Source organism: Balaenoptera musculus, chromosome 20, assembly GCF_009873245.2.
Source record: "Balaenoptera musculus isolate JJ_BM4_2016_0621 chromosome 20, mBalMus1.pri.v3, whole genome shotgun sequence".
In the NCBI taxonomy this organism is placed as follows: Eukaryota; Metazoa; Chordata; class Mammalia; order Artiodactyla; family Balaenopteridae; genus Balaenoptera; species Balaenoptera musculus.
Genome location: NC_045804.1, coordinates 7,052,173 through 7,065,614, shown reverse-complemented (window position 1 = coordinate 7,065,614; position 13,442 = coordinate 7,052,173). Strand labels below are relative to the sequence as shown.

Below are 13,442 nucleotides of genomic sequence, written 5' to 3'. Positions count from 1 at the left end.
CCCATGTGCCACAACTACGGAAGCCTGTGCGCCCTAGAGCCCGTGCTCTGCAACAAGAGAAGCCACTGCAATGAGAAGCCTGCGCACCGCAATGAAGAGTAGCCCCGGCTCGCTGCAACCAGAGAAAGCCCGTGCGCAGCAACAAAGACCCAACGCAGCCAAAAATAAATAAACTTTAAAAAAAGAAAAAAAAAGAGGTCATCCTTAAGGGAGGCCAGGACCTTCCACTGCTCCTGAACCCCACCTTTCCAAGGGGGCCCACACCCCTTTCCCCGTGCTGAGCAGCTGACACTAGACTCTGAGCCATTCGCTTGCTGTCAGTATCTGGTCCCATCTCCCTCGAGCACCTCTTACTTGCATCCCTGAAGCCAGCCTGAGACAGACTTCCAGGGACAGGGACCCACCCCCTCACTAACCCTGATGGCAGAGAAGGCAGGCCAGGGCTTCCAGGCAGGGACCATGGGGTGGTGAAGGGAAAAGACAACAGCCTGAAGAGTTTGTGCCTGTATTCTAATGTGCCATCACCCTCATGGCCTCCGCCTTAATGCCTGACGGCCACGTTAACAGTCACTGGGCTGCGACACTCAAGATCAGGGACCACATCCTCGTCTTTGAAGCCCTAACGTGGTGCCTGGCTGACAGGCCTGTGTGGATAAACAGTTAATCCTGGGCCACAGAGTTCTCCAGGCCAGCATCCACCATGCCCAACACCCAGCCTGGAGAGCTTGCAGGACAGGTACCCAGCCTCCACAGCAGTGGACACAACACTCCTCCAGCTTCCCAGGGCCCTGAAATACTTTTAACAACACGGCTTCTCATTTCTATTTCTCAGAATTACTCCCGACACTTCTGTTAAGGGATGATGCCTATTTCCTCAAGCTCAGGCAATTCTCCTAAGCCCCAGGCCCAGCTGTTCCTCAGGAGAAACACCATCTGCAGAGCCTCTGAGTCTAGGGACCTGTTGCTTCTCACACGAGGGTGACAGCTTGGTGGCGGGGTGGGCCAGGAGGCAGGACCTTCACCTCTAGCTGGCTGAGAGCGGCAGCCTGTCACAACGGCACCCTTCGATTTCCTTCTCCATGTGTCTCCAAGTCCGGCTTCCTCCCTCATCTCCTGGTGCCTTTCATCACAGTGTAAACACCTGTCACACTGAGAAAACTCGCCTTTAAAGTGGCTGGAAAAGCACCATTTGGGGAGAACGTGCACAGTGGGAGCTTCGCTGCTCCCACTTCCTGAGTCCCCACCGGGATTTTGGTCTTGTCTCTGGCAGTGCGGGTGCCGCGGCCTGAGGGCTCCTTGGATCAGGGCTGCTGTGGGGCCTCGGTCCTTGGCAGTGGGATCCCCAGGGCAGAGTGAGCCCGCCAGCTGCGGGCTTCGGCCAGCTGGCTGGGGGAACAGAAGTCTTCCAGGAAGATCTGGGCCAGGTTCCGGAGCCTCGCGTTGGCTGAGAGGGAGAAGCGCAGCATGCACTGGACCACAGGCATAGCAGTCAGCTCAGGGTGGGAGCCGGAGCCCGGCGAGCTCAGGTACATGATCGTGGTGACGGCGGACAGCACGGTCTCCTCGTTGGGACTGGACAGGCAGTTGATGATGAGTGGGACACCCCCAGTCTGCAGGATGTGCTCCTTGTTGGCCCTGTCTGAGCACAGGTTGCAGAGGCCTCCTGGGGAAGAGCAAAGTGAGTCTGGATGCCTCAGCCCTGGGCCTCCTCCCATCTTTCCTCTGCCCACTGAGTCCCAGGGACGGTCCAGGCCTGAGAAGGTGGCCCAGGGACAAGGGATCCGAAGTCTATTCTGATCTTCAGCCCTCCCTTTCAAGATTCCAGAAAGGCCTGCCTGCCCTCCACTGCCCAACCTTCTGGAAGTGGGCACCGATCCCTTACCCTCTTGGTTCAGCCAGCTCAATGATTGATAGGCTTTCCTTTTTTTTTTTTTTTTTTTTTTAAGTAGAAAACATAAACAAAACCCACAGTGTATCATCACTTTAGAAGAATTAAGAAATATAGGTAAGGTGATGGTTTCTCAGGTGTATACATATGTCAAAACTTATCAAGTTGTACTCTTTAAGTATGTAAAGTTTATTATGTGTCAATTATACCTCAATAAAGCTGTCAAAAATATTAGAAGTCAAAATATAAACCATCTTAATCCTACCACCCATTTAACATATGCTTTTCATCCCACAATTTTTAAATATGTGACTAGATATAAATATTTAATAACAATGTGATACTCTTATTGTTTTGTAAGCCAGCTGTTTTCATTTAACCATGTCCTGTGAACATCTCTCCATGCCAATAAATCTACAATCATGGCATCATTTAATAGCTGTGCAGTCCTACATTTTACGGAAACAGCATAATTGAGAGTTTAAAGCATTTCAGCATCATTCCCACATCACTATTAGTAGGAATCCGGGGGACAAAAGAAAAGGACAGAGTGAGAGACCCGTGGTTCTGGATCTAAGAACCACTGCTCAGGTAAGATGCCCAGACCCCTCATTCTCTCCCGTCAGGCCTAAAGCACTCGATGTGGGAAGCTGATTTTCGTGGGTCCTGAGTGAGCTTCCTGCCATCAGGGCACCCTCACCCTTAGGTTCCTACTCCAAGTAGAGAACGAACTTCTAGCTCATTTGCATAACATGGCCGACCAGTCCTGAGTGTCCAATCAGGAGTGAGTTACAGGCCACCCACTTCCCCGGCATCTCTAGAAACAAGCAAAGAGGGGACCTCCCCCCACCGCCCGGCAAAACCCAACGAGGACCTCTTTCCCAGCAAGAGGGGACCGGTGCAGGGAAGTAGGGCAGGCCTGGCAAAGATCTCCGCCTACTCCAGGTAGGTACAGCCACCGCCTCCCTAGCATACCTGGGTAGGGAAACATTTTACCCATTCAGCCTCCAAGGACTTCTTCCCACTGCACTTGGAATAAAATCCAAACTCCCTTCTGGGATCTTTGCGTGGTGCCACCCTCTTGCTAGTAACCAGCACGTCACTGCTCCCTGGCCAGTGTGGGTTCCCTGGAGTACCCCATTAGCCACTCCCTGCCACATCCAGACACTTCCCTCATCACCCTGTTTCATTTTCTTCATATGCTTAGAACTTTGAGAAATCTTCGTGGAATTTTCTTGCTCACTGACCGCTGAGCCCCACTAGAAGGTACTGTGCCATGAGGTCAAGACCTAGGCTATCTTGGGATTTCCCTGGTGGTCCAGTGGTTAAGACTCCACATTCCCAATGCAGGGGGCCTGGGTTCGATGCCTGGTCAGGGAACTAGATCCCACATGCATGCTGCAACTAAGAGCCCGCACACCGTAACTAAAGATCCTGCACGCGAAAACGAAGAGCCCCCGTGCCGCAACTAAGACTCGCGGCAGCTAGCTAGATAGATAGCTAGCTAGCTAGCTAGCTAGATAGATAGATAAATAAATAAATAAATACATACATACATACATACATACATACATACATACATACATACATACATACCTAGGCTTATTCCCAAGACTTCCTGGGTTTCTGGCACGGGGGCGCTCCACCAATATTTGTTGGAAGGATTTTAAAGCAGTGAGCAGGGGAAAAGGGTTGCACTGCAGAGGGTTGGGAGGCTGGATGGGATGGCTCCCTGAGACCCTGCCCACCTTGGACATCTGCAGTTCTGAGGGATGGAAGAGGCTGAGTGGTGTTCCTGAACCAAGGAAGATGGGCAGCAGGAGACGGACTCAAGGCACTGATGGAGAGGTCCCTCCCAATGTCTACCTCAGCACCCATTCACCCCAGTGGAGCCCTTAGCACAACCTGGGGTCATCCTGCTGACTACCTTCTTTACTTGCTGTCTGCCTCCATCACTGGGCACCAGAGGGTAGTGATTTACCTCTGTATTTCCAGAGCCCGCAACTGAGGATTCTCTCTGGACACATGCTGGGAACATGACTGAACCCCACGAACAGTTACCACCACCCTCATTTAAGGGACAGAAGCTGAGGCTGTTGAGTAACTTGACCAAAGTCCCAGAAGATGGGGAGACCTTTGCTACTCCCATGGGAAAGGGTGTCCCTTCAGAAACCACAAGGACAACTAATCCTACCATGGGCAGATGCCAGTCTCAGCCAGGAGCAGGGACAAGTAGAAATGCTGTGGCACAACTACTGAGCCCGCGTGCCACAACTACTGAAGCCCGCGTGCCTAGAGCCCGTGCTCCGCAACAAGAGAAGCCACCGTGGGCTTCCCTGGTGGCGCAGTGGTTGAGAATCTGCCTGCCAATGCAGGGGACACAGGTTCAAGCCCTGGTCTGGGAAGATCCCACATGCCACGGAGCGGCTAGGCCCGTGAGCCACAACTGCTGAGCCTGTGCTCCACAACGAGAGGCCGCGACAGTGAGAAGCCCGTGCTCCGCGATGAAGAGTGGCCCCTGCTCGCTGCAACTAAAGAAAGCCCTTGCACAGAAACGAAGACCCAACGCAGCCAAAAATAAATAAATAAATAAATAAAAGATGTTACCTCTTCCATGAGGAGGCTTCCTTAAGAGCCTTCCATGACCACCCTAATCAGTCCCTCTCCCCAAGAGGCCCTCCCTTCACCACCTTCACTTCTTTTCTTCATACCAAAGAAGAAAAAAAAAAAAAAAGTAAAAAAGCAAAAGAAGAAAATATTCATAGATTCTGACAGAGGACTCATATCCAGAATATATAAAGCATTCCTACATATCAAAAGATGAACAACACAATAAAAAAAAATGAGCAAAAGACTTCGATAAACTCTGCACAAAAGGGTCAATATATGAAAATGTGCTCAACATTCCTTATCAGAGGAATGAAAATTAAAACCACAATAAAAGGCCACTACACACCTATCATAATGGCTAAAACAAAAAAAGACTGATGATACTAAGTGTTGGCGGGGAGGGAGCACTACTGGAACTCGCATATGCTGGTGGTGAGGAGTGTAACACGTCGTGATTATGGTGGAAAACTATTCGGCAGCTTCTAACACAGTAAACATACATCTACCCTACGACTCAGCAATTCCACTCCTACCCAAATCTATCTGAGAAAAATGAGCACATATGTATAAAAGGAATCTATCCGAGAGAAATGAGTACCTATGTATACAAGAAAACTTGTACAAAAATTATCATAACAGCTTTATTCATAAAGGTTCCAAACTAGAAACAGCTCAAATCTCCATCAGCGGGTGAATGGATGAACAAATTGCAGCCTATTCATACAAAGACATGAACTACTGATACTGTAACAATTTGGATGAATCTCAGAAACATTATGCTGAGTGAAAGCAACCAGACACTATATCCTGTATGATTCCTTTTACATGAAGGTCAAGAACAGGCAAAACTGATCCTTGGGGATAAAGGTTAGAATAATGGTTACCTCAGGGTGGAAGACACTAACTGGCAGAGGGTACGAGGGACCTTTTTGGGGAGATGAAAACATTCTGTATCTTGATTTAAGTGCTGGTTATATTGAGGTACATATACCTTAATGAATTTAGAAATTCATCCGACTGACACTTAAGCTATGTGCATTTCACTGTATGCTGATCCTGCTGCAATTTAAAAACTGGTTTCCAGACAAAAAGGAGAACAAGTTCTGACCGGCGGATGAACATATTTTGGACAGACCTGGCAAGATAGAGAGAAAGAGAACAAGAGGCAAAGGCAGGGCCCTTCTAGATGTGGGGAGCCACAGAAACCCCCGGGAGAGGCACAGGAGAAAACCTTAGTGCAGTCCAGGATGAGAAAGCGGGCGGCTCAGAGAGGGCAGGTAGGGGATCTCAGGTCACAAAGCAAGTAGGGCACTGGTGCTGGAAGGGACAGGAGGGTCAAATTATTGTCCTGGGGATTAAATGAGGTCATGCTGACAAGTGCTTAGCCAGCACCTGGCGCCTCAGAGGGCTGGGCGAGTCCTTGGAGACAGTGGCTCAAGACCGTTACATCTGAGGACCCGCCCGCCCCAGGGTACTGGCCTGGCCGCGGTCAATCCCAGGTCAAAATCTTCACTGGGGGCTATTTGTTCTTGGGTTTTACTTTAGTATCTTGAAAATGGTTCTCTCTGAAATTTCAGGACAGACATTCAAGGGACAGAACAGAATAGAGAAAGCTACTCTTAAATGTAAGAAGATAGGAGACAAATATACATATATGTATATGCTCACATTTGCTGGTTCCATGTGAGGGGTGAACAGGGTGGAAGGGACAGGAATGGTAGTGAGACCACACTGGTAATACAGTTTTGACTTAAACAGATATGTTTTGTATAAGTTAAAAAAAACAAATTAAATTTTAAAAAATCATGGCTTTTCGCACTTCTGACCTATATTTCAGTTCTAAAATTTTATCCTACAGGTACACTCCCACAAGTGAGAAATGACATACAAATAAGGGTACCCACTGTCACACTGCTCATGAGAGCAACATGGAAACAACCTAAATGGCCACCCTCAGGGGCCGGCTAAATGTTAGTCCCTTCATGCAGTGGACGTCATGCAGCATTTACAAAGCATCAGGCAGCTCTTTATGGGCTGATACTGCAGGTGTGCCAAGACATGGTGCTAAGTTAAAAAAAAAAAAAAAAAAAAAGGCAGACTATAGATACAGTATACTACAACATGTGTAGGATATGCAAAAAGGTATACATAGTATACAAACAAATATACACATACTTGTTTATCAATCCCTAAAATATCTCTGGGAGGATACACAAGAAACTAGTAACAGTGGATGCCTCCAGAAAAGGCTACAGACTAAGTTACTGTTTATTACCTACCCTTTTGAATTCTGTACCATGTGAATCAATTATGTATTCACATAAATTAATAAAATACACACGTACTCCCTGCTTGTGCCTAGAACTGAGAGGAAGGGGGACTGGTCTCTGCCAGTCGGGGAGGGAGGGCGGAGGGGCCTGGAGCCAGCCTTCCCAGCTGGTGTGGAAGGGAGCAGTGGGGTGAGGACCTTGAATTCACCTCTCTCCTGTAACAAGTGGATGGCTGAGGAATTTCTTTTTAAGCAGAAAGACGTGTGACCCCAGGACACTAAATGACCAGTGAGAGAAGGAGGTACACGGGAACCCGAGAGTACGGAGGATGGAGCGAGGGCTCTGTGGTGGGCAGATCTAGCTAGAATCCCAGGAATGCCCCAGGGGACTCAGGTGAGCAGAGCAAGCAACTCCATCTCTCTAAGCCTAGGTTTCTTTATCAGTAAAACGGGAAGAGAGAATTAAATAATGTAAGACCCCTCCCTGGCACACAGTAGATATGGACCAAGCATGCACCTGTTTATAGCCCCGGAGGCTGGCACAGGGCATATCTTCAACCCACACACAGAGAAAGGGCTGGCACATACAGGTAGGGTTTAACAGTGAGAAAGCAAGTGCCCATGGAACCAGCACTGAGGTCAAAGACTGAAACAGTCATCAGTCCAGAAGCCTCTGCACGTTCTTTCCTGATTCAGTTCTCTCCCCCTCTCAGAGGTGAACCTCTTCCTGACTTGTAACAATGCAATAAAATAATTTTAAATTAATAAGCAGGACCTTTTAAATTTGTAATAAAAAAAATTTTACTACACACACACCCCTAAATACTATAATTCAGTTCTGCCTCTTTTTGGACTTTACAGAAATGGAATCACACTGTACATACTATTATGTGTCTAGCATCATTTGCTTAACATTATGTTTGCAAGATAATTGCAAGGAGCTGTAGATTGTTCATTTACCTTGCTAAGCAGTATGAATATCCACAATATTGATAATTCATTCCACTGTTGACTGTTTCCAGTTTAGGACTGTTACAGACAATACTGCTGGTGACATTTTTGCATATGTGTCTGGACGTGCATGTACCTAACCCTATGATTGTAACTGCTGGGTCACGCGGCATGCCTATCTTCAGTTTTACTAAATCCTATTTTCCAAAGAGAGGCGGCTCAGGATTCATCTACCAGCCTTTTTCAGTACACCACCACCATCTGGTGGCAGCTACCGGTATTGCAGGAAATAGAACACAGGAAAGCGATTTAACCTGAATCGTGGGAGGCCACCTACTTGCATTCTGTTGTAGTAACAAAACTGCTGAGTATTCCGTGATATACTAGGATTCAGCCAGTTTTCATGGAAGCAGAGAATTATCTCCTGGTTCCTTTACATCTACACCATCTAGAATGGTGCAGGTGTGCACACACAGCATATAAGACACCAGAGAATCAACCAATGGTGCTTCAGTCCAGCACTCCCAAATTAATGCCAAAGCCTGCCAGAGTTTTTATTTGGGGCATGAGCTCTGAATTCTCTCGCTCATTCAAGTATTTACTGAGATCCTGGCTTTTTATCTGGTTCCTGATAATTCACCCACTTCCTATCCCCCATCCCAAACGAGGGTGGCTCTGGCCCGACCAGTGCCTGTCTCCCAGTGGTACTTCCTCCTACTACTGCCCGGACACCCACTGTGAGGTTAAAGATCAACTTTCATACCTTTTCCTATCATTCAATGATGTTTTTCCAGAAGGACCAAATCCCTGGAACAGATGGGTGATAAGACACTATCCCATCCTACCTCACCTCTCTGGGAGACTCGGGAACCGTTTATCCTCAAAGGGGTCTGGATACCTAGGGGACCTTGCAGCTGCAGGCACTTTATCTCATTTAATTCTCTCAACAACTCTGTGAGGCAGGTACTGATCCTGCCCCACCTGACCGATGATGGGAGAAGGGAAATCACGTGCCCAGAGTTAAGTCGGGGAGTGAGGACTTGAACCCAGGCCTGCCTGACCCCAAAGCCCCACTCTTACCAAACTCCCTATATTCCTTGCCAACAAACCAACATTGGTTTTGGTTCTGCCGAACCATGGCCACGGGCAATCTAACCCAGCAGTTATTCCAGAACCAAACGCGCTCAGGGCTGCAGCACCAAGTCATGGCCAGGACTCTGCACACATTCCCCGGCCCCATCCTCGTCCCAGGCCAAAAGGCCCGAGCATTCAAGACATAACAAAGATAAGCAAGGCACTCTGATCTCATGGAGATCACCATCTCAGACCTGCCACCAGAGATAAAAGATTCAAAGCTACAAAGCCCAGCACAAAATAAGCACTGACAGTGTTTCCCATTTAGCACCACAGACATTATCAGAAAAGGAGACAGCAAGAGTAACAAAATAGGCTTCTAAGCACCACTGGGACTTTCCTTTTAAGTTATGCACAATAAATACAAGAGAATTTTAGCCTCCAGAGGATCCCATGGAGGGATTCAATGCTAAGAAAGCTGTTGCTCTTGGGATTGGGGACGTTGGGAAGAAGAAGAAAAAGAGAAGGAAACAGTGGCTGTGAAAAGTAAAACTGGTGATGATACCAACAATTCTAGACAAAGTATTGACACCGTCACGTAGACGCAGACACGCGCACACGCTCTGCTCCCCACAACAGTCCTGCGAGGCAGACAAGGCTCCGGCGAGGAAATGAGGCTCAGAGAAGGGACAGGACTCATCCACAAAGACTGGCTACGAAGCGGAGAAGTGGGGACCGTGGACTCCAGGTCCAGGGCTTGGTCACCCACTCTGGGAAGCTGGCCAGGAGGGCAAGAACCCAGGGCCAGCTCTGGTCTCTGGCAAAGCTCCCAGTTCAGTGGGCCAGGAACTCAAGAGTGTTCCTGCCTTGGGAAAGTTGCTTCCTGATCCTGTAAAAACTTGCCTTGGGTGACTGCTCTTTTCAGCAAAGTTTTCTCCAGAGTCAAGAGCTTGAGTTGAAGGAGCTGTATCACTCTCAGGTGGAGGTCTAGCCACGGGCTTCTGCAGGGGTCACTGTCACCACTCAGGTGGCAGAAGCTGTGAGCAGAGTTCCAAAGGGGGAGGAGATGGAGGACTAACACTGGAGAAAATCTTAAAGTGACCAATTTTTCACGATATTTATTCAGCATAATAATCTTCCAGGGCTTCCCCGGTGGCGCAGTGGTTGAGAGTCTGCCTGCCAATGCAGGGGACACGGGTTCGAGCCCTGGTCTGGGAAGATCCCACATGCCGCGGAGCAACTAGGCCCGTGAGCCACAACTACTGAGCCTGCGCGTCTGGAGCCTGTGCTCCGCAACAAGAGAGGCCGCGATAGTGAGAGGCCCGCGCACCGCGATGAAGAGTGGCCCCCACTTGCCCCAACTAGAGAAAGTCCTCGCACAGAAACGAAGACCCAACACAGCCAAAAATAAATAATAAAAAAAAAAAAAAAAAAAAAAATCTTCCAGAGGGGCAGAGACATGAGCTATTCCCACTCTTAGACCTGGGCAACCGGGGCTCCTGCCCCCAGCCCAGGTTCTGAGGGCCTCACTCTGGCCCTCTCCATAGGCTGAAGAGTCCAGGGAGCCTGCCCAAAGCCCATCCCCCTTCCCCCATACCCAGAGCTCCAGTTCCTAAACCTGCTCCCCCAGCTGCATGGGCCTCTTTCCTGCATCCTGACTCCCAGGGGTGAACCCCACTGTTTGTGTGTACACGCCTAAGTCCAATGAGGGGCCACCAGGCAAGTGTCTGTGGGGCTGTGAATGAAGCTGGGATGTCCACACATGTGTGAGGCCTGTCGTAGTAAGAGGAGTCCCAGATACCACAAATTAGAGGCAGACCTGGATGGTCTTTCAAAAATTTAAATCACATTTGCCCAGGATGTATTCAGGAAAAAAAAAAAAAAGTGTGTTACTTGAGTCTAGAAAAGTTTTCAATCTAATTTCTAAGTTACAGGAAATAAAGCAGTTACAGGAACAAACGAAATGACACCATAAAGAGGCAACCAGACAATTCAGAAGGTGAGACATTCTGCAGAACTGGTCTGGATCCTTCAACAATTAGTGTTAGGAAAAAAGAAAAAAAGAGTCTATTAATGATTAAAAGAGATATAAGATAATTGATGTTGTGATTTCCTTCCAAAGAGCACCATATGGAAAGGGGGGAGGGGGAGGATAAAGAGTAACTTCAGGGACTTCCCTGGCGGTCCAGTGGTTAAGACTCCACGCTTCCAATGCAGGGGGCACGGGTTCAATCCCTGGTCAGGGAACTAAGATCCCACATGCCACAAGGTGTGGCCAATAAATAAATAAATAAATAAAGAGTGACTTTATAGTGGAGAAACCTGACAAACACTACTTCATCCAGGTGATCAAGGTTAATATCAACAGTGATAAGTCATGCTGATAGCATATACCCTTGATATGATGTAAATGAAAATGGCCTTTTACCATTTACCTCTGTGGTCATCCTCCCCAAAACCCATATCCCAGTCTAATCATGAGAAAAATATCAGACAAATCCCAACTGAGGGAGAACGTACAAAATACCTGACCAGTACTCCTCAAAACTGCCAAGGTCATCCAAAAAAAAGGGAAAGTCTAAGAAACTGGCACAGCCCAGAGGAGCCTAAGGAGACATGACAACTAAATGTAACACAGTATCTTGGATGGAATCCTGGAGCAGTAAAAGGATTATTAGGGAAAAACTAAACAAATCTGAATAAAGTATGGACCTGAGTTAATAATAATGCATCAATATTGGTTTATTAATTGTAACAAATGTACCATACTAATGTAAGATGTTAACAATAAGGAAACTAGGTGTGGCATATATGGGAACTCTGTATTATCTTTGCAATTTTTCTAAAACTGTTCTAAAATACAAAGTTTATTTAAAAAGAGAGAGATTGAGATCTAAGGAACATAAGAACCAGATTAAGTGCACGAATCCTGGACTGGATCCTGGTTTATACAAAACAACAACAACAAAATGTCCTTTTGGGAACTATTAGAGAAGTTTGCCTAACTGGGTATTTGGTGATAATGGAATTATTAAGTTCATTCTCTATGTAGATAAGATTCCTTTCACTATGTAGAGAAATGTTCTTTTTTAAAGATGCATGCTGAAAAAACAATGTTGGTTTGCCTTCAGAATAAACTCCAAACTCTTTCCCAATGCCGACACCTGAATCCCTGTAAACTCTGGTGCCGTGAGCTCTCTATAACCTCATTTAGTACCACTCTCTGCTTCATTCACCACAATGGTGCCACATCAGCGTTCCTTCTGGCTCCTCCTGCTCTAGAGTCTTTGCCCACGCTGTGCCTTCCCATGATGGCCAAACCAGAAGTAGCCCCTCCCTCCCCTTGCTCTCTCTCATCACCCTGTTTATTTTCTTCAGAGCCTCAGCTTTCTTGTTTGTCAACCAGCTGTCTCCCACTACTAGAATGTAAATTCCTTGAGGGCAAAGACCCTTTGCCCAACTTGTTCGCCATCTCTCCAACATCTAGAACAGCACCTTGCTCGCACAATATACGCCCAATAAATATCTGTCCAGTGACTAATTCAGTAGGTCTTAGACCATAACAACTACAGGAGTCACAAGCCATTCCAAGTCACTGCTACTTCTCTTGATGGTAAAACTTTTTTTGGCTGTGCCCCACGGCATGTGGGATCTTAGTTCCCCAACCAGGGATTGAACCCGTGCCCCCTGCAGTGGAAACACGGAGTCTTAACCACTGGACCGCCAGGGAAGTCCCGATGGTAAAACATTAAGTCAAAGATGTTTAAAAAGGGCACTCAACTTTTTTCCCTCCAATGGGGCTTCAATCCATTCCCTCATTTTTTATCTCACCTCTAAGCGGGAGGGAAGCTAGACAGGCAGAGGGGGTCCTGGGAGTTCCAAACCTGATTCAAGCGAGCTGTGACCTGGACGACGTGTGAACCGCGGAGGCGGCACAGACTTCGCGAAAGTCTGCCTTCGCAGCTGAGGGACTGCCTAAGAGATTCCTTTCCCAACAACTCACTTCTAACTCATTATCTCATTACAGCCCATCAGGCATCTAGGAGAGCGGCCCCATCCTTACCAATAGCAAACTCCACCAGGGTCTCATTCTCCTCCGACAGTGAATCGAGGAATAAATCCAGGACCTGCAGCTGCCGCAGATACTGGTAGTTACTGGGGTCATAGGCGAAGTTGGCGAGGTTGGCCAGTACTTGCTCCTTGGCGTCTGCAGTGGAAAAGCGGCACTGGAGCCAGGTCCGGGGCGGCGATCGCGGCCGGATCCCTCCCTGCGCGGTACCCTGCTCCCCACCCTGCCGCTCTCACCTTGGCTCTCGGTCTCCTGGAATTCCGTGACCAGCGCCTGCAGGTATCCCAGCCGGCCGACGTGGGGGTCTACCTTCGGCTTCTGGGCCATGGTCGGGAGGCGGAGGAACCCCGGGGGACGGGCAGGGGAGTGTGGAAGGTGAGGCTGGAAAGCGGGCGAGAACCTCACCTGGGCCTCGCCGGGTCCGGAGAGGGGCAGACCGGGGCGGCAAATACGTTCCTTTCCTGGCTTCAGGTTCTGCAGTAATTTGCAGCTGAAATTGGGCTGGGGAAATGGGGTGGGGACTCAGTACCTCGTAAGAGTTGGGAGTGAACATCCAAATTGGGGCGCGGCAGAGAAGAACG

General features: G+C 48.3%; 1 protein-coding gene across 6 annotated transcripts in view; it reads right to left on the bottom strand.

The window, feature by feature from the left end:
• ARMC7 (armadillo repeat containing 7) overlaps positions 1-13,442 on the bottom strand; it is a 31,567-nt gene that overhangs the window by 1,786 nt on the left and 16,339 nt on the right. For 4 of the 6 annotated variants that reach the window (XM_036836100.1, XM_036836097.1, XM_036836098.1 and 1 more), the window contains 3 exons: positions 13,098-13,362; positions 12,856-12,999; positions 89-1,663 (listed from right to left, as the gene is read on the bottom strand). In XM_036836100.1, the coding sequence (XP_036691995.1) occupies positions 1,302-1,663; positions 12,856-12,999; positions 13,098-13,188 (597 nt within the window). In that variant the 5' untranslated portion in view covers positions 13,189-13,362 and the 3' untranslated portion in view covers positions 89-1,301. Of the gene's footprint in view, positions 1-88; positions 1,664-12,855; positions 13,000-13,097; positions 13,363-13,442 lie in introns of those variants that run through there. The other 2 variants (XR_005017730.1, XR_005017729.1) reach the window with 1 other exon arrangement.